Source organism: Sphaeroforma arctica (assembly GCF_001186125.1).
Source record: "Sphaeroforma arctica JP610 unplaced genomic scaffold supercont1.260, whole genome shotgun sequence".
In the NCBI taxonomy this organism is placed as follows: domain Eukaryota; class Ichthyosporea; order Ichthyophonida; genus Sphaeroforma; species Sphaeroforma arctica.
In genome coordinates, this window is record NW_014040298.1 from 21,051 (window position 1) to 46,006 (window position 24,956).

At 48.4% G+C, this 24,956-nt stretch overlaps 5 protein-coding genes across 5 annotated transcripts in view; 2 read left to right on the forward strand and 3 right to left on the reverse strand.

Moving 5' to 3' along the window:
- Window positions 1-205: 205 nt before the first annotated feature.
- Window positions 206-6,982, forward strand: SARC_04549 (hypothetical protein; the record flags this gene model as incomplete). Its single annotated transcript, XM_014301609.1, has 5 exons — window positions 206-3,764; window positions 3,951-4,078; window positions 4,542-4,629; window positions 5,987-6,073; window positions 6,486-6,982. Coding segments are annotated over 5 exons (4,359 nt in total), but the record flags the coding sequence as incomplete, so codon positions are not given.
- Window positions 6,983-7,387: 405 nt separating this feature from the next.
- Window positions 7,388-7,909, reverse strand: SARC_04550 (hypothetical protein; the record flags this gene model as incomplete). The annotated part of the gene is made up of 2 exons (XM_014301610.1): window positions 7,388-7,739; window positions 7,809-7,909. The coding sequence occupies 2 exons, from the start codon at window positions 7,907-7,909 to the stop codon at window positions 7,388-7,390; spliced, it is 453 nt and encodes a 150-aa protein (XP_014157085.1).
- A 2,163-nt stretch (window positions 7,910-10,072) lies between these two features.
- Window positions 10,073-12,705, reverse strand: SARC_04551 (hypothetical protein; the record flags this gene model as incomplete). Its single annotated transcript, XM_014301611.1, has 6 exons — window positions 12,651-12,705; window positions 12,356-12,444; window positions 11,742-11,928; window positions 11,341-11,470; window positions 10,610-11,166; window positions 10,073-10,472 (listed from the first exon to the last, which is right to left on the reverse strand). The coding sequence occupies exons 3-6, from the start codon at window positions 11,903-11,905 to the stop codon at window positions 10,073-10,075; spliced, it is 1,251 nt and encodes a 416-aa protein (XP_014157086.1). The 5' UTR covers window positions 11,906-11,928; window positions 12,356-12,444; window positions 12,651-12,705.
- A 628-nt stretch (window positions 12,706-13,333) lies between these two features.
- On the forward strand, window positions 13,334-16,815 carry SARC_04552 (glycerol kinase). Its single transcript, XM_014301612.1, has 11 exons — window positions 13,334-13,468; window positions 13,643-13,782; window positions 14,040-14,139; window positions 14,255-14,329; window positions 14,504-14,691; window positions 14,840-15,052; window positions 15,230-15,352; window positions 15,545-15,709; window positions 15,877-16,039; window positions 16,213-16,304; window positions 16,529-16,815. The coding sequence occupies exons 1-11, from the start codon at window positions 13,360-13,362 to the stop codon at window positions 16,640-16,642; spliced, it is 1,482 nt and encodes a 493-aa protein (XP_014157087.1). The 5' UTR covers window positions 13,334-13,359; the 3' UTR covers window positions 16,643-16,815.
- A 4,410-nt stretch (window positions 16,816-21,225) lies between these two features.
- The window catches only part of SARC_04553 (hypothetical protein), a gene marked incomplete at its 5' end in the record, with an annotated part of 15,214 nt that continues 11,483 nt past the window's right edge, over window positions 21,226-24,956 (reverse strand). Inside the window, 4 exons of the mRNA XM_014301613.1 lie at window positions 21,226-22,008; window positions 22,410-23,108; window positions 23,449-23,646; window positions 24,101-24,306. Coding sequence (XP_014157088.1) covers window positions 21,869-22,008; window positions 22,410-23,108; window positions 23,449-23,646; window positions 24,101-24,306 — 1,243 coding nt within the window. The 3' untranslated portion in view covers window positions 21,226-21,868. The remainder of the gene's footprint in view (window positions 22,009-22,409; window positions 23,109-23,448; window positions 23,647-24,100; window positions 24,307-24,956) is intronic.

Below are 24,956 nucleotides of genomic sequence, written 5' to 3' on the forward strand. Positions count from 1 at the left end.
GTGTGTGTGTGTGTATACTTACGTATATACACACACACACACACACATATATATACAAAGGGCTCTTATTGTGTCAATCGTGTTGGGCCATTGCCAGATCTTCGTATATATGCTTATATAGGACTCGGATCAGAGATTATTGAGTGCAAGAGTATTTCGACTAACCCCGATTCTGCCTCTATCGTCTGCATTCTCTCAATACTAGACTCGGAAACCGGTGAAAGGATCTAAGGCGCATCACGCACCAGCTGTAGACGAGAACCATATATCAACCGCTGGAGACGATGCTGCTCACAAACAGAGAAAGGACGATCTACTGTATGGGCAGGCGATTAGAGAGAGCGATCTGTACCGAAGTTCCAGTGGGAACGGTAGAACCAATGTGAACAGGAGGGTTGGAGACACCGACGCTCTGCCTACCGCTACTAAGGAGACCGTCTCAACGGTTAAGGATGGTGTCGCGGGGGATATGGACACGGACATGGGCTCAGCGGCGCCCTCGAATATGAAGTCTGAGAAAGGGAAGCGCAAAAAAACACCAACAGGTAGTCAAAGGGGTGCTAGTGCCACTACAGACCCAGGCGAGCGTGGAGGGGTTGCTATGACAACCAGTACGAGCAAGAGATCGATCGCGAAAGAGAAGCACACACGCTCCAAAGACGAGGGAACCGTTGTGGGGATATCAAGTACAGAGGTGAAACCAATGCCACACTCAGCACAATCGACTACCCATAAGGCACGTGATACTGGTTGCGGCATCCTGTCAACTCCCGGTGGCGGTGCCGAAGCTTACAATCCGGAGCGAGCTCACCAAAACTCTGCGTTGGTCACAGGTGGTAGCCAGACGGTCGAGAATCAGTCGTGCACGAACACTGGCACTAGTACGAGCACGGTGCCGATGAGCCAAACCGCGAAAGCCAAGAGCAGGGGTGGGAAACGCAGTAAGAAGGCGAAAGACCGCGAGAAGGAACGCGCACGGGACAAACCGCAGACACCTGTGCGCAAGACGAGCCACGATGTAGACAGCGCCAGCAACTCAGACAAGGCGGCTGTAGAGGCGGTGGTGGTAAATGCACAGACACAGGGGACTTCTACTAAGGGGAAGCACGCGCACAAAACTCAGATACCTGATGGAGAGCACCGCACACCTACGAGTGGTAGCCGGACTACCAGCAGGAAATCGGTGGGGCCTGTGGGGGATGATCGATCGACCGCAAACGACACACAAACACACCGACACGCAGCGGATAGTACCACCGCCAACGGAGACAAAGACGTAGGCGTAAGCACAGGCACACGCGTCACAAATGCACCCCCTCCTGCCAGAGAGGGTAGGAAGGCGCGCGACGACGACACGGCACGCGACGAAGCCGCCAACCCAGGCAGAAGCACACGGATCGGTCTATCACGCAATCTGTTTGCGAACGGCCCCAAAGACCATCGCGCACGAGGGGCGGACAGTGGCTATGTAGAGAGAGACGATGCAATGACGATTAGGGCAAAAAGCAGTAACAGTTACGAACGGACCAGAAGCACGGGGTCTGGTACTGGAGGCGCTATGGACGAGGCAACGGGGGCGGCCGATGTGGATACAGACCATCGCCACCCGGATACTCGTGCGCGGGAGAGGGTGGAGGCCCATGAGCGTCTGCAGTCCAGGGGAACAAAGGGTAGCGACCATACGGCTAGAGATGGGGCTGCGAATGCGCTGTTACGGTCACAGTCGTATTCGCAGTCTCAGCAGGCGAGGCGGTCTAACAGTCCCGCGAAGGGCAACGACAGCGACAACCGGAGCGTAAGCCGGGCGGCGGAGGTCAACGCTGACTCGCTGGCACACAGAGGCGGAGATGACGGGCGAGGCAAACCGTACCATAGGATACGCAGCACGGACAGCGAACGCGAAAGAGACAGAGACAGAGACAGAGACAGAGACAGAGAATCACACAGACGAGACGACGGCGACAAAGGCCGAGACCGAGACCGGCAACGGGCTGTGGGAGGTGTGAGTGGCAGTGGCAGTCGCACTGAAATGGCGTACTACAGTGTGCGAGAGCGCATGGGTGTGGCCAGTTCTCCCGTCAGCGCGAATACCTGGGGTAGCGCCAGACCAACCAAGAAGGCGTCCAGCTATGGATCACAGTCTGACGGTGGGTGGGGAAGTGGGGCTAGAGATGCGCCGGCAAATGGGGCGGAATCAATCGACAGCACACACAGTGGCAGCGCTGGCAGTGACGATTATGCGAGTATGGACGAGCCTCAGGCAGACTATGTACTGCCCAAGTCAGGCTATGTGTGCAGTGAAGGAGAGGGGTACACAGAGAGAGCTAAGGAGCGATGCCGAGACAAGAAAGCCGAGGACAGGGAGTGTGACCGAAGCTACGACGACAACATGATGGTCAGCCGAGAGGTGCTGCGGGAAAGAGAGAGGAAGCGGCGCATCATGGCACACGAGGCCATTGAGGAGGCGAAGCAGCGCGAGCGTGCCAGGGAACGCGAACGCTACAGATTAGAGCGCGAGAGGGAGAGGGAGCGTGACGCGGAAAGGAGCGGGGATCGCGATAGACGCAGATATCGCGAAGGGGGAAGCGTGTCTGTGCTATGCGAGCAACCGAAGTACCAGCCACCCGGTAGGAGGCGGAGCGACATGCTGAAGGCCGAGAGGTCCAGAGCCGAAGCATTAGAGCTGCAACAGCAGCGCGAACGACGACGCGAGCGTAAGATGGAAAGCGACAGAGAGAGGGGGAATGAACGCGAAAGCGATAGGGAGAGTGAACGGGGCGTATGCCGGAAGAGGGATGGGGATAGAGAGGAACTTAGACATGGTAGCAGAGAAGAAGACAGAGAGGAAGTAAGAGATACAGACAGAGATAGAAGCGCAGAACGGTTCAGGGCAGCAGATAAATACGCCACCGCGACCAAACGCGGGAGCGTGGAGAGGCTTCTTAGCGTGGAGGGGCTGGGCATTAAGACCAGACACCCGGGCGTAGAACGGCGCAGTAGCATGGGAGGGATTAACAGTACGGACAAGTGCCCGCAGGGAGACCTGTACATGGGCGAAGCCGGGAACAGAAGGAGAGAACGGAATAGAAGTAGAGAAAGGAGCCGAAGCCGAGATAGGAGCCGCAGCAGGGATCGCAGTAGAAACTGCAGCAGTGACGCACGACGACGCCGTAACAGTGAAGACGACAGGGACAGACAGAGAGGAACCGACAGAGACGGACGAGCAAGGAATGCCGTGAGTGCCCGACCGAGTGATAGGCACAAAGACTCGTACACCACCAGTGACAGTGAAGACGACGACAAAGATAGGACGTATGGCAGCTCCGAGTATCGGAGGAGAGAGGGGCGTAACAGCAGTCCGGAGAGAGCCTCAGACGTGCACAGGAGAGGCAGAGAGCGGGGCAGAGACAGTGGTGATCGTGGAAGTGAGTGGGAGTACAACCGCATCCGAGACCGGCAGCTATACGACCGGTCCTATTCACCGTCGCCCAGGAGCTCTCCCGTGGCGATACCATCATCAGGGTTTGCCTCGAGCGTACGCCCGCATGCGCATACGCAGGCGAATGCACATGCGCACTCCCTCGGCAGGTATCGCTCCACTCCCACATCGCCTGCTAAGCATATCCCCATGCTCGCAAGCGGGAACACCGGCAAGGCGCCGTCGCGCCAGTCTGTGATCATGGATCTGATCAACAATGCTGGGTTGGATGACAGCGTCGCGTTTGAAAGTAGTAGTGACAGCGACGTAGGCGGCCAGGACGATGGTATATATCCCGCTTAGTGTGTTGTTCAAAGCGTGTGCGCGTCTGTAGGGAATGCAGAAATTGTCGTATTATCGCAATGTCCGATTGCCAAATTGTCGGATTGTCAGATTGTTGGCGTGTTCGACTTGGACACCAGTAGAACAGATATTCACTTCTTTTATGCGTGACTTTCCCACCACATTCTAGGGTATGAGAGCAGCCGCAGCGACTACCGCAACGGAGACAGCAGCGGAGGAGAGTACCTGAAACGGCTGACAAGCGCTGTACTGGAACTGCACGACTTCTCAGCGGACGTCACCACCGAAGACTTAAGGGTAACTATACTGTAGTGTGCTCCTCATAATCATTAGGTAAACAGAAACACTGCTGTGAGTGGTTTGTTGCACCGGCTTTCCGTGCGCGTGCTCCATCAGCTGTATGCACTGTTTTGCGCTAGTACTACCTGTCCATGCGAGGGAGCAGGGTGGCTCTTGGCACACGACGCATTCCCCAGTCAGCACTCAGTCAGCAAGCACGGCCACGCCAAGTCAGTCTCTATGTCGAGCGACTGGGAAGTGTGGATCTAGTTTCACGCTGAGTACCACTATACCTCACCACATCTCGCCACATCTCACGTATATCTCCATATACTATTGCTACGGTTGCGTTCTGCGGTATCCCACGCCTGAGATACTGTCATTACGGCACACCATGCATGCGGGATACTCAGCAACATACGTAGTCACACACTGTGCAGTTTCGATTGTCGATGGTGACGCTAGTCCATTCCGTTCACAGGACCTTCTGGAGCCGTACCAACACAATGTGGACTTCCGCTGGGTCGATGATACACACGCCTTAGCGGTGATGCGCTCGGCCGAGCTTGGTAGGTGACGAGGCTTAGAATGCTTTATATGCCTATACGGTTCTTGTGGTCGTGTATTTGCTAAGCATATTAGGATAGGTGGAGAGGCTTCAAAATGCTTTCTATATATTAAGATGGTTAGGGAAGCTTAAAATGCTTTATATGAATTAGGGTAAGTGGGGAGGCTTAGAATGCTTACTATATATTAGGATAAGTGTGGAGGCTTAAAATGCTTTCTATATATTAGGATTAGTGCAGAGGCTTAGAATGCTTTCTATATATTAGGGTAAGTGGGGAGGCTTAGAATGCTCTCTATATATTAGGATGAGTGGGGAGGCTTAAAATGCTTACTATATATTAGGATAAGTGCGGAGGTTTATAATTCTTTCTATATATTGGGATAAGTGGAGGAGGCTTAGAATGCTCTCTATATAATAGGACAAGTGGGGAGGCTTAGAATGCTCTATATATTAGGGTAAGTGGGGAGGCTTAGAATGCTCTCTATATATTAGGGTAAGTGGGGAGGCTTAGAATTCTCGCTATATATTAGGATGAGTGGGGAGGCTTAAAATGCTTACTATATATTAGGATAAGTGCGGAGGTTTATAATTCTTTCTATATATTGGGATAAGTGGGGAGGCTTAGAATGCTCTCTATATATTAGGATGAGTGGGGAGGCTTAGAATGCTCTATATATTAGGGTAAGTAGGGAAGCTTAGAATACTCTATATATATTAGGGTAAGTGGGGAGGCTTAGAATTCTCTCTATATATTAGGATGAGTGAGGAGGCTTAAAATGCTTTTTATATATTAGGATAGGTGCGGAGGCTTAGGATGCTTACTATATATTAGGATGAGTGGGGAGGCTTAGAATGCTTTCTATATATTAGGGTAAGTGGGGAGGCTTAGAATGCTTACTATAAATTAGGATAAGTGGAGAGACTTAGAATGCTTTCTATTTATTGGGGTAAGTGGGGAGGCCTAGAATGCTTTTTATATATAAGGATAAGTGGGGAGGCTTAGAATGCTTTCTATATATTAAGATAAGTGGGGAGGCTTAGAATGCTTTCTATACATTCAGATAAGTGTCGAGGCTTAGAATGTTTTGCATGCCTTCCACGATGCTTGTGGTAGTGCAACTGACAGGTATATTGCATTAGGATATGACTGCACACACACACGCATGCGCAACGTTCTCCTTAGTGAGCTCCATGTCTGCTATTGCGCTGCAGCGCCGGCCAACCAGTCAGTATTCACACGGCTGTTGGGCCTTCCTCAATAGATATACACGATGCTGTTCCATAGTAACCAGCAAGTGAAGTACTAACCTAATGTATCTGTCACACCTTCTGCTGGGGTGCTGTGGTGCTGACTCCAGCTAATGCGGTGTACGCTGACAGGCACAGTCTGCCCATTGGGGTCAACCTTTTCAGAGACGCCACCACGGCATCACAGAGAAAGTTCGGTATGATAAAACACACAGCCCTGTACATGCACATGCCTTCGTATGTGTGCCATGTATAGTGGGTGTATTCTTCTTTGTGGTGCGTGTGTGGCTATGGGCTACAAATGGCTTGCGCGTGTATTGATGCCGTGTCTGCTCGGTGGTATATCCCATTCTGGTCGCTGCTGTGTGATAGTGTATTGCGCTACTGTTATTTATTGGCGATACTGTTCGCTGCTTGTTCTGTTGTTCCAGGATGTGTCTGTTGGATAGTACCTTTCGCATGTTGAACCCCAAGTATTCCACTAGCCATGACACTTACCCACAATCGCATCGTGCGCATCCGAGCGCTCCCACTCAGACTTTCTAGGGTTTTAGGGTTTTAAAGTTAGACGATTTTGTATCACTCACACACCAAACCCAAACGGCACAGACCGCACGCGTTACAGAACCACTAACCACAATGGCAATGGCAATAGCGCCAGCGGAAGTGGCTGGGGTGGACGTCCTGGGTCTGGACCAGATATGTTCCGCAGAGAAAGACCGGTGACATCCACAGCCGTGGCCAACCGACTGGTGAGTGGGGCATTGGGTATTCGCGTGGTGCGTACGGAGGAGCAGAAGCAGAGCGATCGCGAGAAGCTGGACACTGCTAAGGAGAAGCGGCGGTTGGAGCGGGAAGAACGCGCGCGAGAGCGCGAGAGAGAGGAGAGTGCGACACCCAGCAGGGACACAGGCATAGATACCGACCGAGATAGAGACGGAGATAAAGATAGAGATAGAGATAGAGATAGAGATAGTGACAGAGATAGAGAGCGAGATGCAGATGGCGATGTAGACGCCTGTGAGGGTGGTAGTGCGAACCAGCAGTGCAGCGAAGCACCGGATAGCCCGGTCGTGGGCGGGAATAGGAAGTCAGTGTCTTCTTAAACTAAACGGATCCTGCCCCGTACTGTGTCGCTGTGTGCCCTTGTGTGTGTGTGCACGTGCCTGTGTGCGTGTGCCGTGGCTCAGGGCGCAATAGTATATGTGATTGGCTTGTGCATGTCTGACTACCATAGGGCCCAGTGAGAGGGTTTACAGCGAACGTTGAACGTCAAATATACCTTTACTTAGCACTGACTGATGCACTAGCACTATGTGTGACGTTATCTTTCTCCGTTTAACGTTATGTTTGAATCTCATCGATCGGCGTGCCTCATGAGCGCAGTCCACTAGTACCATGTGTGACGTTAACTATATCCGTTTAACGATATTTTTATTCTCATCGATCGGCATGCCTCATAAGCGCAGTCCACTAGTACTATGTGTGGCGTTAACTTCATCCGTTTAACGCTATTTTATTTCCCATCGATCGGCGTGCCGCATGAGCGCAGTCTTGGCTCGCGGACGACTGATGAACTGTCCGATGGTTTGTTGGCATGGCTTCCGAATGAGTAGTCTTGTCCCGAGTGTGTGGCTGCCGTTCCTTCGGTCGACTTCGGCATATTCCTTCATGCTCTTATATCGGCAGTCCGTTGATTTATAGTTCGAAGCAACCTCGACAAGCTGCAGCTCCGGCCCTTTCAGTTTTTTATCCGTCAGGATATACTCCCTAGTCAACCACTCCGACATCCAAACCGCCACATACCAGACCAGGCTTCTCGTTGGTAGTCCTTTTATAATCGTTGGTAGTGTTGGCTCATTCCTCCATAGTCGTGTGGTGATCATAGCTCATCTGAGTCTGTATGGGCTGCTAGTCCTCAAGAGAAGCCACCGCATTTGGTGCCCTGCCCTCTGTTGTTCTTCGCTGTTGGGTGGCGTGTAACGTCTCTCCGGCGACGACTTGTGGTGTGGTATTGTGATTGATTTGATCATGGTTGACAAGTGTGTCCATTCACCTGTGTCGATATATCGGTCATATGAGGACCATGCGCTTCGTGACCTCACTATCAGGTGCGACTAGTTGTTCTGTTATCTCTGAGATAGTCTCAACAACGCTTCTACGGTCGTGTTATTTCTCTAGTCTCGAGTGGGTCACAAATGGTGCACTTGCGAAAGAAGTTGCAAAGCTCATAGAATCCGCGTTTACAACAGACTACGGTGAAGACCGCTATATGAAACTGTGGGATGACTAGTCCGTGGAACGTCAGTCGCGTGCGTAGTGTCCCTTTGCTCAGTTGCTGTACCACTTATTCAGTTGATGGGATTGTGGTAGCCATCCACACGCTGTTGCTTCGTGGGGTCAATTGCCCAGGCGCGAGACGTCGTGTGCCATCACTTGCTCATCATGATCCATCGAGTCTCGACTTGTAGGTCAGACTGGTATTCAACCAGATCTGAGGTACAAATGATGAAGGTGGTTTTGTTTAGGCATGTCTGATTACATTGAATATTCGTACAAATGACGAGGGTGGTTCTGTTTAGGCACGTCTGATTACATTGAATATTCGTACAAATGACGAAGGTGGTTCTGTTTAGGCATGTCTGATTACATTGAATATTCGTACAATTGACGGAGGTGGTTTTGTTTAGGCATGTCTAATTCCGTTACAAATGATGGAGGTGATTATATTTAGGCATATCTAACTGAATCGGAAATTTGGTCAGTGCGAGGACTCGTGCAGAATCGAGACACCTTTGAATCTCTGGTGATGTGGTTTGCGAAGTCATGAGATGTACGTTCTTAGGGGTCATGACCGCTGTAGATTCGACCTGATTTTGGAACGATACCCAAACCGTACGATCAAATCTGGGGAGGTAAACTGGGTGATAGCTATGTATTATACTGAATGATAGCTATGTATTATACTGGATAATAGATATGTATTATACTGAATGATAGCTATGTATTATACTGAATGATAGCTATGTATTATACTGAATGATAGCTATGTATTATACTGAATGATAGCTATGTATTATACTGAATGATAGCTATGTATTATACTAAATGATAGCTATGTATTATACTGACTGATAGCTATGCATTATACTGGATAATAGCTATGTATTATACTGAATGATACCTATGTATTATACTGAATGATACCTATGTATTATACTGAATGATACCTATGTATTATACTGAATGATACCTATGTAATATACTGAATGATACCTATGTATTATACTGAAGAATAACCATGTATTATACTAAATGATAGCTAAGTATTATACTGACTGATAGCTATGCATTATACTGAAGAATAGCTATGCATTATACTGAATGATAGCTATGTATTATACTGGATGATAGCTATGTATTATAATTATACTGAATGATAGCTATATATTATACTGAATGATAGTTATGTATTATACTAAATGATAGCTATGTATTATACTGAATGATAGCTATGTATTAAACTGACTGATAGCTATGCATTATACTGGATAATAGCTATGTATTATACTGAATGATAGCTGCTTACCTAGGCTATATGACAGTAGTGCGCAAGAGTGGTGTGATCTAAGAGAGTAGCTTCAATGCAGCTCCTAGTACATACTTTGCAACGTCTGGACATGCAGAACTGAAAGTAAAAATTACACCACTGCTCGTCGTCAACGCTACAAATAACATGGAGCCACATTCCCCCGAAAACTTAAGGTTTATCTTGTTGAATAGTAGCTGATGACTAATCATTACTTACAAATAACATATGGAGCCACATTCCCCCGGAAACTTAAGGTTTATCTTGTTACATAGTAGCTGATGACTAATCATTCCACAGCGAGGTACAACACAAGCCAACCCATCTGCAGAACAAGTGATAGTGCCCAAAAAGTGGGCGAAGAGCGCTTGCCTACATACTTGCACAGTACATTCATACCTAAAGTGGGCAGGGCAATTAGCACCCCCTAGCCCACACACTTGCACAGTACATTCATACCTAAAGTGGGCTGGACAATTAGCAACCCCTAGCCTACACACTTGCACAGTACATTCATACCTAAAGTGTGCAGGGCAATTAGCACCCCCTAGTCTACACACTTGCACAGTACATTCATACCTAAAGTGGGCAGGGCAACTAGCACCCCCTAGCCCACACACTTGCACAGTACATTCATACCCAAAGTGGGCAGGGCAATGAGCACCCCCTGGGCATCCACTATCGCAACCAGGCCATAGCGGACATAGCTCGGTTCCTTTGGCAACTTGGTTTGTATCTTGTATGCCGTAGTACGCACTCCAGAGACAGGGCCAGCACCTGTGCACTCATGGCTGTCCTGAGAAGACCATGACCCAGTCCTATCAGAGAGTGGACCGGGTGCGCCGCTGTTGAGGGCAGTGTATGGCCCATCTATGTGCCGACTGAGACGCTGATACCTGTTACTGCCCGTCGTGATGATGTCGGTCTGACGTTCCATTTGTTTCCACAAATGGAAATCGCTCGCCAACACGTGACGTGCGTATAAGGGAAGTCGATCCTCCGTTAGGCTATATTAACAAGTGTATGGAGTATAAGGGAGACGATCCGCCGTTTGGCTATAAAACGAGCAGTTGCAAGCATACCACACACCACATAAAGAACAACACAACAACACACCACATAAAACAACAGTACAACAACACACCGTCCGATGCTGTGAATGGTCACGGCCACTCTGTCATCGAAGATCCGTGGTGCGCCAGGCTCCATCCGCAGCCAACACAGCCGATTCCACTCACTCTGCGGAGGTCGCCCACGACACACCACCAGCCCACACTCCTGTCTGCCCTCTCTCAGTACACGTAGTTCCTTTGGGGTCACTGCCGGTGCTATATCACTCCTTTGTTGCAGCTCTATACGCGTTGCCCCGCTTCGGCCTTGGGCTGCTATCTCGTCGTGCCGTGGTCTGGGTGCCCTATCAGACGGAACATCGGTGCCCTGCCCATGCCCAGCAATGCAAGGGCTGGTCTTCGCACCCCTTTGACCTTCGGCCAACCGTCCCGCAGTCTCTGAGTCCTCATCGGCTGCTTCGCGTGGGGTGGCTGGCGGAATAGAGCGTCCGGATGGTCGACCTCCCACACACTGCTGCAACAGCGCACTACCTTTGATCGTAGCGAGGATGGGCCCGAACTCGGTGGCGAAATTAGCCTCTAGCGTCTCACAGAGACTTATGGCCGCTTGCAGTCCGGAATCCGACTGTGTCTGGAAGGTTAGAAAGGTGGGTTATTACCGCCAAATAGGTATAATTCCCGTACATAGTAAGGAAGCTCGCAATGTAGGACCGCACGTCCACACCAGCGATGACTGGTATCGAAGCACCACGCAATAAAAAACAATTCGACATAAAACACTACAGTTCTATCATCTTACACTTACCCCTCCATGGTGTTTGGCTGAGTGTTCAATCTTTCGCCGATCTGAGGTCCTCTGCAGCACTGCCGAGCACTTTCCTATCGATAATCCCTTGTTCAGCTGAGTACCACAGTGCGAGCCCTGCTCCAAGTATCTGCATTGGCGATGGGTGCACAACTTGAGTATAAGCGAAACTCGTCAAAGACTGTGACTATACGAACCATGAGCTATCTCTATACGAAACAAGAGCTATCACTATACGCAAAATAAGCTACCGTATATGTGCACGCACCTAATGGCATCCCGTTGCACAACTAAGCTCGAACCGCTTGAATATGTACGTCAATACTGTGGAGTATGAAACTCCGCATCCAACCCGTGCTAACAACAAATAGGTCACCAGATGCGAGTGTACGCTGCCGTACCTATCGAAGGCGATTGCCTGCTCAGGCGACAGGGGGAACCGCGACGGGCCAGACACCACAGCGCATATACGATTGTAAACACGCCGACGGAGCGACCATGGCAGAGTCAGCAGAACGGATGTATTAGACAGCGTCATGTGGCCATAGGTGGGGCTGAGGTACATGTGACGGTCGAAAAGGTCGTCGACTGTTTGTGGGCGAGGATTGATGAGGAGTGGGCTATGAGTCTCTGATGGTACGCTCCTGGTATCAGGTAGATCTGTGCCAATACCAAGTCGTGGTATAGTGCTCGAGGACGGTCTCATTGCATTCTTCACAAACGTACATGTGTACTAATCTCTCCCCCCCCCCCCACACACACACCACCCGAATTCGGTGATTTTTCGGTTGAATTTGGTCGCAGTCATTCGGGCACATCTGTTTGAACCACGCGTTTGTAAGTCCGATACGCCTAAACGTGAACTAAAACACAATGAAAAAACGATCACGATTAACGTGCACATCGGCTATACAACTTCAGAACAGACGAACCATCCAATCGAATCAATCGAAGTCCGAACTTCGGGTTTGACATTTTTGAGCTGACAATACTCAGACCAACGGCAGCAACTTACTGGTTTTGTTAAACGCTTCTTTCACCACCCGGGCTTGCTGTGCCAGGGCTGCAAGGCTTTCTGGGGACACCCCTGTAGCCTCTGAGTATCTGCACGAAATTATCGGCCAATTCTTGATCGTTAGGGTCGTAACACTCAAAGGAGACGGGCCCGCAAAGGCAATCGGGACAAAAAAATTGATATTGGAGAATGTCTAAGCAGATTGAAGCGTAAGTATAGCCTGATAAGGTAGTCGGATACATCCGTAGAAACACACAGGTGTGTATGTACACGAAGACAGCACGGGTATACATACACGAGTTGCAGCGCCTTGCGAATCCGATTACGTTCATACACAGGCTTCTGATTGGTAGGATCGTCGATCCAGGAAAACGAACTGTGCTGCAGCGTTGCGACTATCCGCCACTACCAGCACGTATTAATGAGGTAGCAATAAACGTTATGAGTTGCTGTGCACGTAATCTCTGTCTTTACGCTGTCATGCCGAGTGTGTCATGAGGCTAAGGCATTCTATCCACTGACGTCATCGAATAATTGTTGCTCAGATAAGACGGCGCAAACTTTTTGTATTTGTGGTACAAAGTTAATATTATTGGAATAATGCAGGTAGTTTACAATGCAGCCCATAGTCATCAACCAAGCATATATACATATATATACAAATGTATGTACTTATATATATATATATATATATATATATATATATATATATATTATGTGNGTTATATATATATATATGAATGCGTTATATATATATAAATGAATGCGTGATATACATATACATATATATATATATTATATATGCGTGTATGTATACATATATGAAGTACAGCCAATATGTTTTGCAAGCCTTTATAATTACTCGTTCAATATGTCTACTGTTTATTTTCATATCCTGCAACAGTCAATCTCTATTCAACTTAAGCGTATCTGGCTAAATTATCTGCGAGCTAAAACCAAATTCTATCAATTAACTTTAGGGTACAACATCATCCCGATTTATCATGTTCAAAGTCGGTACTGGAGGCGAAATTCATCACTCGCACCAGAAAGAGCACAAGCAGATCTATCCCCAACAGGGATGGGTTGAGCATGACCCAGAAGAAATCTACAGTAAGTTCTTCCTCGCGTGTTGAAATATGTAAAAATGATCGCTTGTACTCTTCCATCCCTTCGTATCTATTGAACTTCCCCTAGTAGTGAGTGATGACAAAGCGCATGCCTGTCTATATATACGTATCGACTCGCTAAAAATCGCATTTCTATATCTACACTTGTCTACTGCAGAGAATTGTGTTGATTGCATTGAGAACTGCATTGAGCATTTGGACGAACCATCTCAGCTCAAGGGTTTCGGTATCACCAATCAGCGTGAGACCACACTGGTGTGGGATAAGAACACCGGAAAGCCTCTTCACAACGCTATCGTAAGTTTTCATATCGTTAATCAATAATTTGACATTTATTCCGGATGTTTATATGTTATCATATGTGGTGTGCGGCCATAGATTTATGTGCATAACTATATTAGTATTAAATAGGACTGTTGAGCGCTTGAAGTTTAGTATCGATTCATAAAGTTAGATGCTTTTCCCGTTGCTACGTGTCTACATTGAATATGCTACAAATATTGGTCGGAAGTACCAGCCCTGTTTTAAAAGTACGGTAAAACAACTCTCTGTAGGTCTGGCTGGACACGCGTACACAATCTGTGTGCAACGAGTTCTCTGATCGTAATGCTTTCAAGTACATCTGCGGTCTTCCCGTCTCCACGTATTTCTCAGGTATGCCAAGGGGTCTGTTTAGTTTCACAATCGAGTGTTATTGACATGGTGAACAGCCGACGGTTCCTTTTCAAGTATGTAATGGGCTATTCATCTCTTGTACACCTCTGTATAGGAATGAAGCTCAAGTGGATGATCGACAATGTACCCGCAGTAAAGTCAGCTCTGGATGAAGGCACCGGATTGTTCGGTATGTACATGGAACAGCTCTTGCTCGAGTTTCAGACCTCAGAAAACCTCGCTTTTGACACTTGCGTGCAGTTTGCGATTCTTATGTGACAAAGTCCCTGTAAGGGCGCTTTAGCGTATATATTCTGCATAGTACCAAACTATCACCTCAAGGATCTATTATAAACCCATTCAGGTACTATCGACTCCTGGTTGCTATGGAAGCTCACCGGTGGACCCGATGGCGGTGTCCACGCAACGGATGTTACTAATGCATCCCGAACCATGCTTATGAACATCCACACTGGTCAGTGGGATAAGGATATGTGTGAAGTACTCGGTGTACCGATGTCTTGCCTACCCGAGATACGCTCTTCATGCGAGGTATGTGGATTGAGATTGCACAAACGGAAGATTTGACCTAGCATACTAAAACAACGTGCCTTTCTGCAAGCACAACCTGTGCATGAATACTGAGCGAAAATGGCCCACAACAACTTACTGTTATCGACACCATTCCAATCCACTACAGACATATGGCCACTACAAGTCAAAGGGCCCTCGTGAGTTCAGCATGCCTATCTGCAGTATCCTAGGTGATCAGCAGGCGGCTTTGGTTGGTCAGGGATGCTTCAAGGAAGGCCAGAGTAAGAACACATACGGAACCGGATGTTTCTTCATGTCGAACGTTGGTGAGAAGCCCGTGTTCAGTAAGAACGGTCTACTTACCACTGTCGGCTACAAGGTATGCTCGTCAGGATATACAGAGGTTTCTGCGTGGTCACGTATATCGAATCCGTTCCGTTGCCTGCCTGAATTAATGCCTTTATGAAGATCGATATTCCTTTATGCGGTCAGAATTACAATCAAGTCAATGTACACTCGCTCAACCTTTTCCCCCCGTATCTCTATGACAATGTAGGCCGGACCAAACAAGCCTATGTGCTACGCGTTGGAGGGTTCCGTTGCCGTAGCAGGAGCGTGTGTGCAATGGCTAAGAGACAACTTGCAGATCATTGAAGGCGCCCCCGAGGTCGAACTATACGTATGTTTTACTGTCTTTGCAGGCTCTAAACCGCAATTGATGTTGTTTTTGTCTGGTTTCAGGTTGTTGCTAGTCTAGTATAGGTTTTCCCAAGCTGTCGATTCTCAATTGATACGCCAAAAATGCGCTTGTCGACTATTTATTATGCGAGTAAACAAGTACTAATTTGCAGTCTTGTCTGTCTCACTCTAGGCTTCTGAAGTAGAGGACACCGGTGGTATGTACTTTGTCCCCGCCTTCTCCGGTCTGTTCGCCCCCCACTGGCGCGAGGACGCCCGTGGTGCGATGGTAGGCATGACCATGTACACCAATAAGAGGCACGTGTGTCGCGCCGCCATCGAGGCTATCTGCTACCAGGTACGAGTCTTATCCTCACTTTGAGCGTCTGTATGGTGTTTGGAGTGTTCGTGAAAGCTGAACGTATACTAATAGGAATGTATTGCACTAGCATTAGTTTATAGCCACCTCGGTTGGTTTAGTCCGTACTGATCATTCCTTCGCACACTTTGACTTGCGCACTTCAGGTGTCCGATGTTATCGATGCTGCCGAGGCTGACTCAGGTATCCGTATCACCAAGCTGAAGGTCGATGGAGGTGCCGCAGCCAACAACCTGATGATGCAGTTCCAATCCGATCTCCTAGAAGTTGAGGTTGTACGACCCAAGATGTTGGAGATCACTGCTCTCGGTAAGAAACAGGATCCGTATTTGTATGCTTTGGATTGGCCGGTTGCGGCTTTCGTCTATATATGCGTATATATATATATGTCGCATACGTTTGTGTATGTGCAACGGTGTAAACTTTTTTAAGCAAAACATATTAAATGGCACAACTCAACTTGTACTTGTTTGTTGCATCAGGTGTCGAGTTCTTTGCCGGTCTATCGCTAGGCATCTACAAGGATTTCAATGAGCTGCTTGAAATTGCTGACAACGCCGGTCGCAACTTCCACGTAAGTTAATTTTGGGTTACGTGATACTCTGAATACTCCTCGCACCATTTAAACCATGTGCTTCGAATGTGAATATACGAGACGTTGTGTGTGTACACACATTCATCCTAAGGGGATATGCTTACCCCGTACACCGGGTGCGTCTAAACTATTCTTTCATTCGAGCCCTGATTTGCTGTCACTTGGTATTCATTTCCTGTTTGCTTTGTTCGTATCTCAAACAGCCAACAATGACCGAAGAGGTGCGTAAGGTCAAGAAGACCGGTTGGAACAAGGCCATTGAGAAGAGTTTGGGCTGGGTCGATGACGAGACCAAGGCCAAGGCCGAGGAACTTTAGTTAAATACATGTGGTCACCACGTGTGTAAAATCCCGGGGTTAGCGCGATAGCACGATCCGCTACTTGGGAGCACTTATCCTCAGTAAGAATAAGACTAGTAATAAAGAACCATCCACACTAACTATCCTTGTCCCAACTCAGTAAGAATTAGACTAGTAAAAAACATCCACACTACCAACTACTTGAGCAAATTTATAACCCCAAAGTATGTTTGTGTATGCGGTATGCCTGACCTGCCACACGTGGTAATGGTGACTGCAACCACACCTGTGTCTAGAAGTGAGCAACATATCAAGGGAACATATTGACGAATTGCTTGTATGCTAAAGTATATATATATATATATATATATCAATATATATATATATTATTATTATTATATATATATATATGTATATATATATATATATCTATTAATTATTCATTTATATATATATATATATATTCTTTTTATATGTGTATGTAATTCAGGACAGCTTTTCCTTGACTACCGAATATAATGTACCACAGTAAGCAGTGTTGACGTCATACCTGCTCTTGTGGTGGGTGTCAGACCACACCCTCGTGCGGCAATGTCAAATTCTGCCATAGAAATCGGGCTGGTGTCTGCAGGCTTGGCCACGAGTTGTGTGATAGTTTCAGCAGTGGCATAGCCGCTTCGCTGTTGATCACAAAGCATGTTTCTATGGAGACCATTGCTAGCAACGAGAATAGGTTGCTTACTACGTGAATGCAGTGTTATGGAGATACATGTAGCATGCACACTACGCTCGTGGCCACGGATATTGCTCGTAGCATACCAGCTTCGCTGGATACGGCATGCCTTCCGAAAAACACGGATGCATATGTGTCGTATATACATGAATGCAAAAAAAACCAATTGTAATCGAAGGAGAACCACTCTTGATAATGGCCCACGACACTATCATTCATTTCGCGTCTGCATAAGTACTAATTTCTGCTGCAAACAGGAAGCTAATTGGCAACCTGGAATATTATCGGCACTCAGCACAAACTTGGATTTAAACTATATCTCCCTAAAAGATAGAAGAGAAAGAAAAGTTGGCAGGATCTCTGGTTAGAAATCCGATACCTTTCTTCTGTGCTAAAGAGCACGGATAGAAAACTTGACGTACGAGGTGATTGTGTTCTGTTTTTAACTTAATAAGACAGTGCTTTTGGAATGCATGGATCCTTTCTATCGCTACTTCTGCCTGTTACAGATAAACTGTTTCTGTATACCATCGCACCGTGCTTTTGGTGGAAGCAGATTCCTTTATGCTGTGCTACTTCTACTAGAGGATGCGAGTCTCGTTGTATTTACATTCACTAACAGTAATATGTAAGGGCTACACCGCTACAGGCCTTTGTCATATATCATAGTCCCCCGAAAAAGAAACACATATACATAGCCTCCTGAATAATCAACATATATTTTATACATAAACCCTACATGCAGACAAAACCCTACTATTTATAGTATATTTAGCCGGCGACACGAAAAACACACTTTATGCATCATGTAAATATTCGTTTTTTATAAATATAGTTTTGGTTTTTCCCAAAAAAAAATACCAACCGGCAGCCTGCAGGAGTGCGTATGAAAATATATATATCTGAATGAATATGTACCCACTCGAACAGTTGTGATATAAGTAAATAAGACGCTACAAAACTAAATACGTTAGTACATAGATACTTGATGTATTTTTAATATGAACCAACACATATTCTTCAGCACAAAATGAATTCATGACGACCACACAATTAATGATAGTAGTAAGAATACATTCTCTTTAACAGTGAAGGAGAGGGCAGAGTGCAGAGTGCAGACGCTTCTCCACTGAACAGTAGGCTCTAAACAACACGCTACCAGCCTGCGATATTTGGAACACTTTGTAATCGATCCATCTCTTCAAATCCAACACAATGTCCGCGTTAGTAACTACGACGATCTCTAAACCCAAGCGAAAGCGCACAGATTTGACTTTGACCCAGAAAGAGACCATTGTAAGTGGTATGATCGCCTCGGGCTGGTCTCTGGATCAGCTGAGTGCTGAAAACATGAAGAAGAAACTCGTCAAACAGGAGGTCAAAAACATGTCGGCACAGTACGGTGTGGTAGATAAGACTATCAAGCGCATCATGGAGGCCGCTCGCAGGGCTAAGATATGCGTAGACAATCCATCGGAAGCCACAAAGCCAGAGCTCATGCGCAAGACCATTGTAACAGGCGATTCCAAGCGTAAAACTTCCGGACAACTCCCGGAAGTCGAGGAGAAGCTGTTCGCTTGGATTGAACGGCTCCGACGGCATAGGATTGTACTGCAACGAGGCATGGTGGTGGGGAAAGCGGAGGAAGTTGCGGGCCTGATGGGCATGCAGGATAAGCTAAAGTTTTCTGAGGGGTGGTATTCTAATTTTAAAAGGCGGTACAACCTCAACAAAGCGCAGGTACCACAGTTTGAGGAGTCTCATCTCAACCGGACGCGCGAGCTGCTGAGTGAGTATAGCCTGGAGAATGTGTTCTGTATGGACGAGACTTGCTTGTTCTTCAAAGAGACACCCAGTTGTACGCGCAGCACAGACCAGGCGCAAGGCGGTGAGGGTTCTCAGTCGGACGACAAAGCTGTGAAACCCTGTGATCGTATCACACTTATATCGTGCACCAATGCGACCGGAACGATCAAGGTGCCCTTAGTGGCAGTGGGTGCAGACAGAAATCCTCGTTCCTTTGTAGGCTCCTCCGTCCCGCTTATATACCGGTACCACAAACACGCATGGATGGACAGCGCGGTACAAGAGTGGTGGTACGAAAATGTGTTTGTGAAACACGTGAAAGAGGTCACTCGAGGCCCGGTGGCCCTGGTGATGGACAAATTTGGTGCGCATGACAATGTGACTACCAAAGACGATGTGACGGTGTATCTTTTACCAAAGGATAGTACTGTGATCCTGCCCACGGCTGCTGGGTTGAATGCTGCGCTGAAAGACGGCTATCGGGAGAAGCTGCTGACCAGTATGCTGCGGAAAGTGGCAGAGCCCAGCCAGTATGCCCACGTGCGCGATGAGGGCAAGAAACGACACATCTCACAGCGGGGATTGTTGTTTGGTTATGAGCCGCATCTGCTGGATGTGGCCAGGCTGTGTGCGGAAGTGTGGGACGGGTTGTCTGCCGAGATGATCCACAACTGTTGGCAGAACTCCAGCTGCCTGCCCATACACTTTGCGCTAGACCCGCCCGCCAAGGCCAAATTGATGGAGATGGCCAAGGCGAAGAAATCTACCTACATGGAGCTTATGACTCATCAGCTCTCGAGATTGGATGGAAACTACCAGCCCTCTTCGCATGTCCGGGAAGTCAGTAGTGTGCATCAAAAGGCACTAACAGCATGGTTGAATATAGAGATGAATCCGGATGTCGTGGTTGCTTCAGCCACACTGGACCTGCTGGACCTAAGCGACGGTGAACAGACCCTACCAAGACTAGGGGATGCGGAGGGGGCGGTTGTTGCGCATACTAACAGTGGTGCAGTCGCAGAGCAGGAACGCTACGACCAGCTCAAGGGCCTGAACGACGGGGCGTACGAAGCCTGGCTGAAGCGCGGCAAGGAGTTGATTATACCGCACATGAGTGAAGCATCGGCCGCGAAACTGCTCGAGATCGAACAGGACTTCGATTGCGTACGGCGAGAGCGGAAAGCGCTCTCGGAGAAACTTGCGTCGGAGGATGGACAGCAGACAGCCTAGAAGGTTAAGTTGAGGTTTGATCACTCCTCTTGACTATTACTATATACTAGAGCATAGACCGAAGCGCTTTATTGAAGGGTAAGGTCTAGGCGAATCGGGTGTGTATAAATACAACTCAATTGAGTCTTAGTCTAAAATGGTGACAGTTTGATACCAGTTTGGTGCATGAGCCGAGAAGACTTAAGTCGAGGTTACATCTTCCTTCTCGACTATTACTCTATACTGGAGCATAACCCAGAGCGCTTAAATGAAGGGTAAGGTTTGGGATTGAGTCTAAAGTGGTGGAATTTTGGTACATGACGCGTTAAAGGTCTTAAATGTGCAGGTGCTCGGCTTGACCGAGTATTCTGGCCAGACAAGAGTAAATATACATCAGAAGGAAACGCAAACTCGACTAATCTTTAATTTGGGATTTAATTTTCCATTTGTAATAACATCTAACAATTCTATATATATGTGTGTTCCATTGAGACAAAACTTAAATAACTGTTCGTCCCATTTCCGCATTTATGCGACTCAACGCATCCGCGCTTTCTCGTTGTTCGGCCGAATTCGCTCCATTTTCACTATTCCACTCCATTTGCATCCAATGCTAATCATCATTTTAACTATCTATTCTTGGCCTATAAATCTATTTTAAACTAGGCAACTGCTCTATTGATGTTCTATCTTACTTGTTATGAGGGTCTGTCTAACTAACAAACCACCACCCATCAGCATACTATGCCTTGGGTGACCTAGTTTTGTGCTGACACAACTGCGCCTTGTACAGACGCGTCTGTTCTCGAGACAACACAGTGCCTCGACGAGAGAACCCCCCACCCCCCCCCCCCTTGCCAAGCAACGCTGAGAATAGCAATGCACCCACACTTGCAAGTGTCCGATGCATGCATGGTTTATGCGCACGCTGCGAGATGCAGGCCCAACGTGTATGATGTTGGTACTTACTACCATTAGTTGGTATTTCTTACTACAAGCAGTTGGTATATGCTCAGTCCTACCGTTTCCCGCGAGCCTGAGTAAGGCCAGCTCAGCTGAAAGACACTCCCCACATCTCATGAGGATGGGGTACGGTGATAAGTGCTCCCTTCCCGTCCAAATGTACTGTCTATCGTCTGGCACACATGTGTGCACACCACCAGCGCTATGTGCATTCGGGGTGTGTTTGTTCCAACAAGTCTATAAGGCGATGGTACAGCCCCAAGTTCACTCGCTGGCTATGTACTGGTTCTTTGTAAAGGCAGAGCTTAGTCTCTCTATTCAAGCTGCCCAAAAATCTCTCCTACCCCTCCCTCCCCGTTTGTATATTAACATTATTTCTATACGATGAGTACGTGCGCGTCTCAACATCCGCAACTGCTCGGTGCGTGGCCCAATTCGTCACACCTTGCACTGGCATGTGGCGGCATGCCAATATTGAACTCATTTGAGCCATACACCACATCCACTACCGTCCGGCGGTGGGGGTGTGGCATCTACGAGAATGTGGTCCAGCCTATATCATCATTCTTTGTGCCGGAAGTTTGCACTCGCTTCAGCACTCGAGCGTACGGCTGCCTGACAATACTCTCCATCTGCATGGCTGTGTGCGCCGCCACTGCATTCGACCTCGAGCCTACGGGAGATGGGAAGGAATACCAAAAACATTTAGAACAGTATCTGAGGCTACTGACGTTGAGCACAGGAGACATCTGTTAACCATGCCACTTGTGTTTGATAGAGTGGACATTCTATCGCGCCAGTCAGTCGTATGGGTACGTGGCTGAGGATCACACACACTGCGACACAGAACCACATGAGCCAACGGCTGTTGCGTGACCTAAAACAAGCAACGACCCGCGCCACACACTCACACACTACATGCCCTACACCACATCTCACATACCCTACCACAGATATACACGCACTCAGATACAGCAGATATAAAATCTCATACTCACTCACTTATCCACCCACTCACTCACACTCACACTCACACCTACACTTACAGTCACACTCACTCAGCGCAGCACTTACTTGTAGAGACGCGCTGGCTGCGATTAGTTTGGCCCGTCAAGGCCGACGAGTTGGACCCGCGCGTGGTCGATCGGTGCAGTGACCTGGGCATGTACGATCGCGACGCGAGGTCGCTATGGCGCACGCTGTTGGACGAACGCTCCTCCAGGCCTGAGTACGTCATGGACGTCTGCGTCTGATACGCGGCGCTGGTGGCGGTAGACACGCTGGTGCGGCTGTCCTGCGTCTGGATACTGGGCCGCCTGCTCTGGCGCGAGGTGGCGCTGGTGTTGTTGCTCTCCTGCGCGCCGTAGGTCGGTGGCTTGGTCACGCTCTCTGGTACAGCGAACCCGTCGGCTAAGGTGGCGGGGGTCAGCAGGAGCTCCGGCGGCACCGACGCCGCAGTACTGGCCTGTGAGCTGATGGACAGGCGCTTGCGCGCGGGGGCGGGCGACGTCTCCATGCGATGGGCGGGTACTGTGACGCTCACCTGCGACTGCGTGCGCGAGGCTAGCTGGGACTGTGTGAGAGTGGCTGCGATCTTGCCGCCGGGGTCGTTGCTGTCCAGCAGGAAGTTGACTGCGTGTCGCAGGGATGAGGGTGGGTGTGGCTGGACCGCTGCTGGGGCGGGTGAGCGCGGGAGGTTGGGTGACGACGCGGGTGCAGCAGGGTCTTCTCGCGCGATGTCGCCTGTGGTGATCTCCAGACCGTCATTGGACGCTGCACAGGATGGGAAGGGGTGCATGGAGCGCTCGTGATGTTATTTATATGTGACTGAAAGATGGGATACATGGAGTATGCACAACGTGTATATATATATATATGTGTGTGTGTGACTATAACATTCAGCTGCGTGTATTTGGTCCAGACAGGCCCATGAAGAACTGAGAAAAGCTGCCTAGCACACACAGACGAGTATGATTCAGACATAGTTATAGCTATAGTACAATGTGCCGCGAGCTCACACACTGTACCACTGACTCTGTCCACATCCAGCGACATACACCCTCCCTTCTGCACACACACGCTATCACAGGACCTTAACTACATCCATACTCACCCGACAACGGCGGCGCATCGGCCTCAGCGTCTCTGGGGATATTGATCTGCATGTTGGATTTGGTGTAGTCGTCGATCATCACCATGACCTCGTCCTCACCAGAGCGCAGTCCTTCCAGGTTCAATAGCTTGCTGCTTCCCGTTGAAAGGGGCGGGATGTACTCGCCTGTCTTGTCCAGCACCTGCAGTCGCATGGTGTCTATGACCAGCGTTAAACACAAGAACGGAGAGAAGTGCGGATTGTGAGCTGTGTGGTGATACTCGTTTATTTTGGGGGGGAAAGAGGCGGGAAGAGGAGAATGCTACGCGGGAGGACTGATAGTGTAGACAGCAGATAAGGCTCACAGTAGTGACAGCGTAGGATGTAGTCTTCTGGCGCAATGAAGGCTCTAAGTAAACGTATAAACGCTTTGTGGTTGTTGAAGGCCAATTAAATGGCTACTCTACACGCCACGGGTGCGAAAGTCTCAAGGGTAAAACTATAGGGGGGATGATAACTCCCCGGGTTATCAGCCCCAACCACCAAACAGCACACAAGTCTATTAGCAAGCGCTAATAGACGTTAGTTACATAAGCGCCTTCACAGCAACCGCCAAGCATACCCTGCACCGAAACCCGTAAAACGGGACACAGCTCATGCACACACCACCTACCGAGTCTCTCCGCAAGGGTCTGCTCGGTCTGCGATGAGAGCGTGTTCGCCTGGTCCTCAAAGCGTGAGGGCATGTTTGCCAGCTCCACCGCGGGGGTGCTGTCCTGGAAGCACACATTGAACTTGGACCCGAGCGAGGCGTCGCTGCCCATATTGGACAGGCGCACGTTGTCTCTGAAGTCGAAGAGGGCATCGGCCGTGAACCATCTGCAGTCAAGACATGTGCAAGGTTAGATATGGGGTGTTATATTCCCTTTCAGTCGAGTTGTATAATATCTAGAATACATCGCGACGATTAGAAAGAGTCCGAAAGTACAGCAAAGGCTTAAGAATTGCTTTGCCCGTGTCGGTGGCGGCAACATGTGGTCGAAGACTGGAACGATAAACCCTAAACCCCTATACCTAAAACCCTAGCATATTTCATCTCCACATCCCCATATGAGATCACACGAGCTATGCTGCCTTGCACCCTTTGCACATACGCGAGAAACACGTGCATGTCCGCCCATTGATGGTCCTACTCGATACCGTGACACTGCCAACAGGTACCATGTGTGGCCGAGTTGTGTCAAATAACATAAACGTGTCTAAAAACGGTGCTGAACACACAGTCACATATACACAAGCACCACACGTATGCACACGCATATAAACGCCCGTTTAGGCTATCAAATCCACACACATACACACGAACAGACCGCTCTACCAGGTACGTAAATCAACCAAATATCATCATGCGTCATAAACAGCACACTCCATAACTAAGATGTATATATATATATATATATATATATATGTATATATATATCTGCATATATATATGTGTATATGTTATATAATATATAATTATATTATTA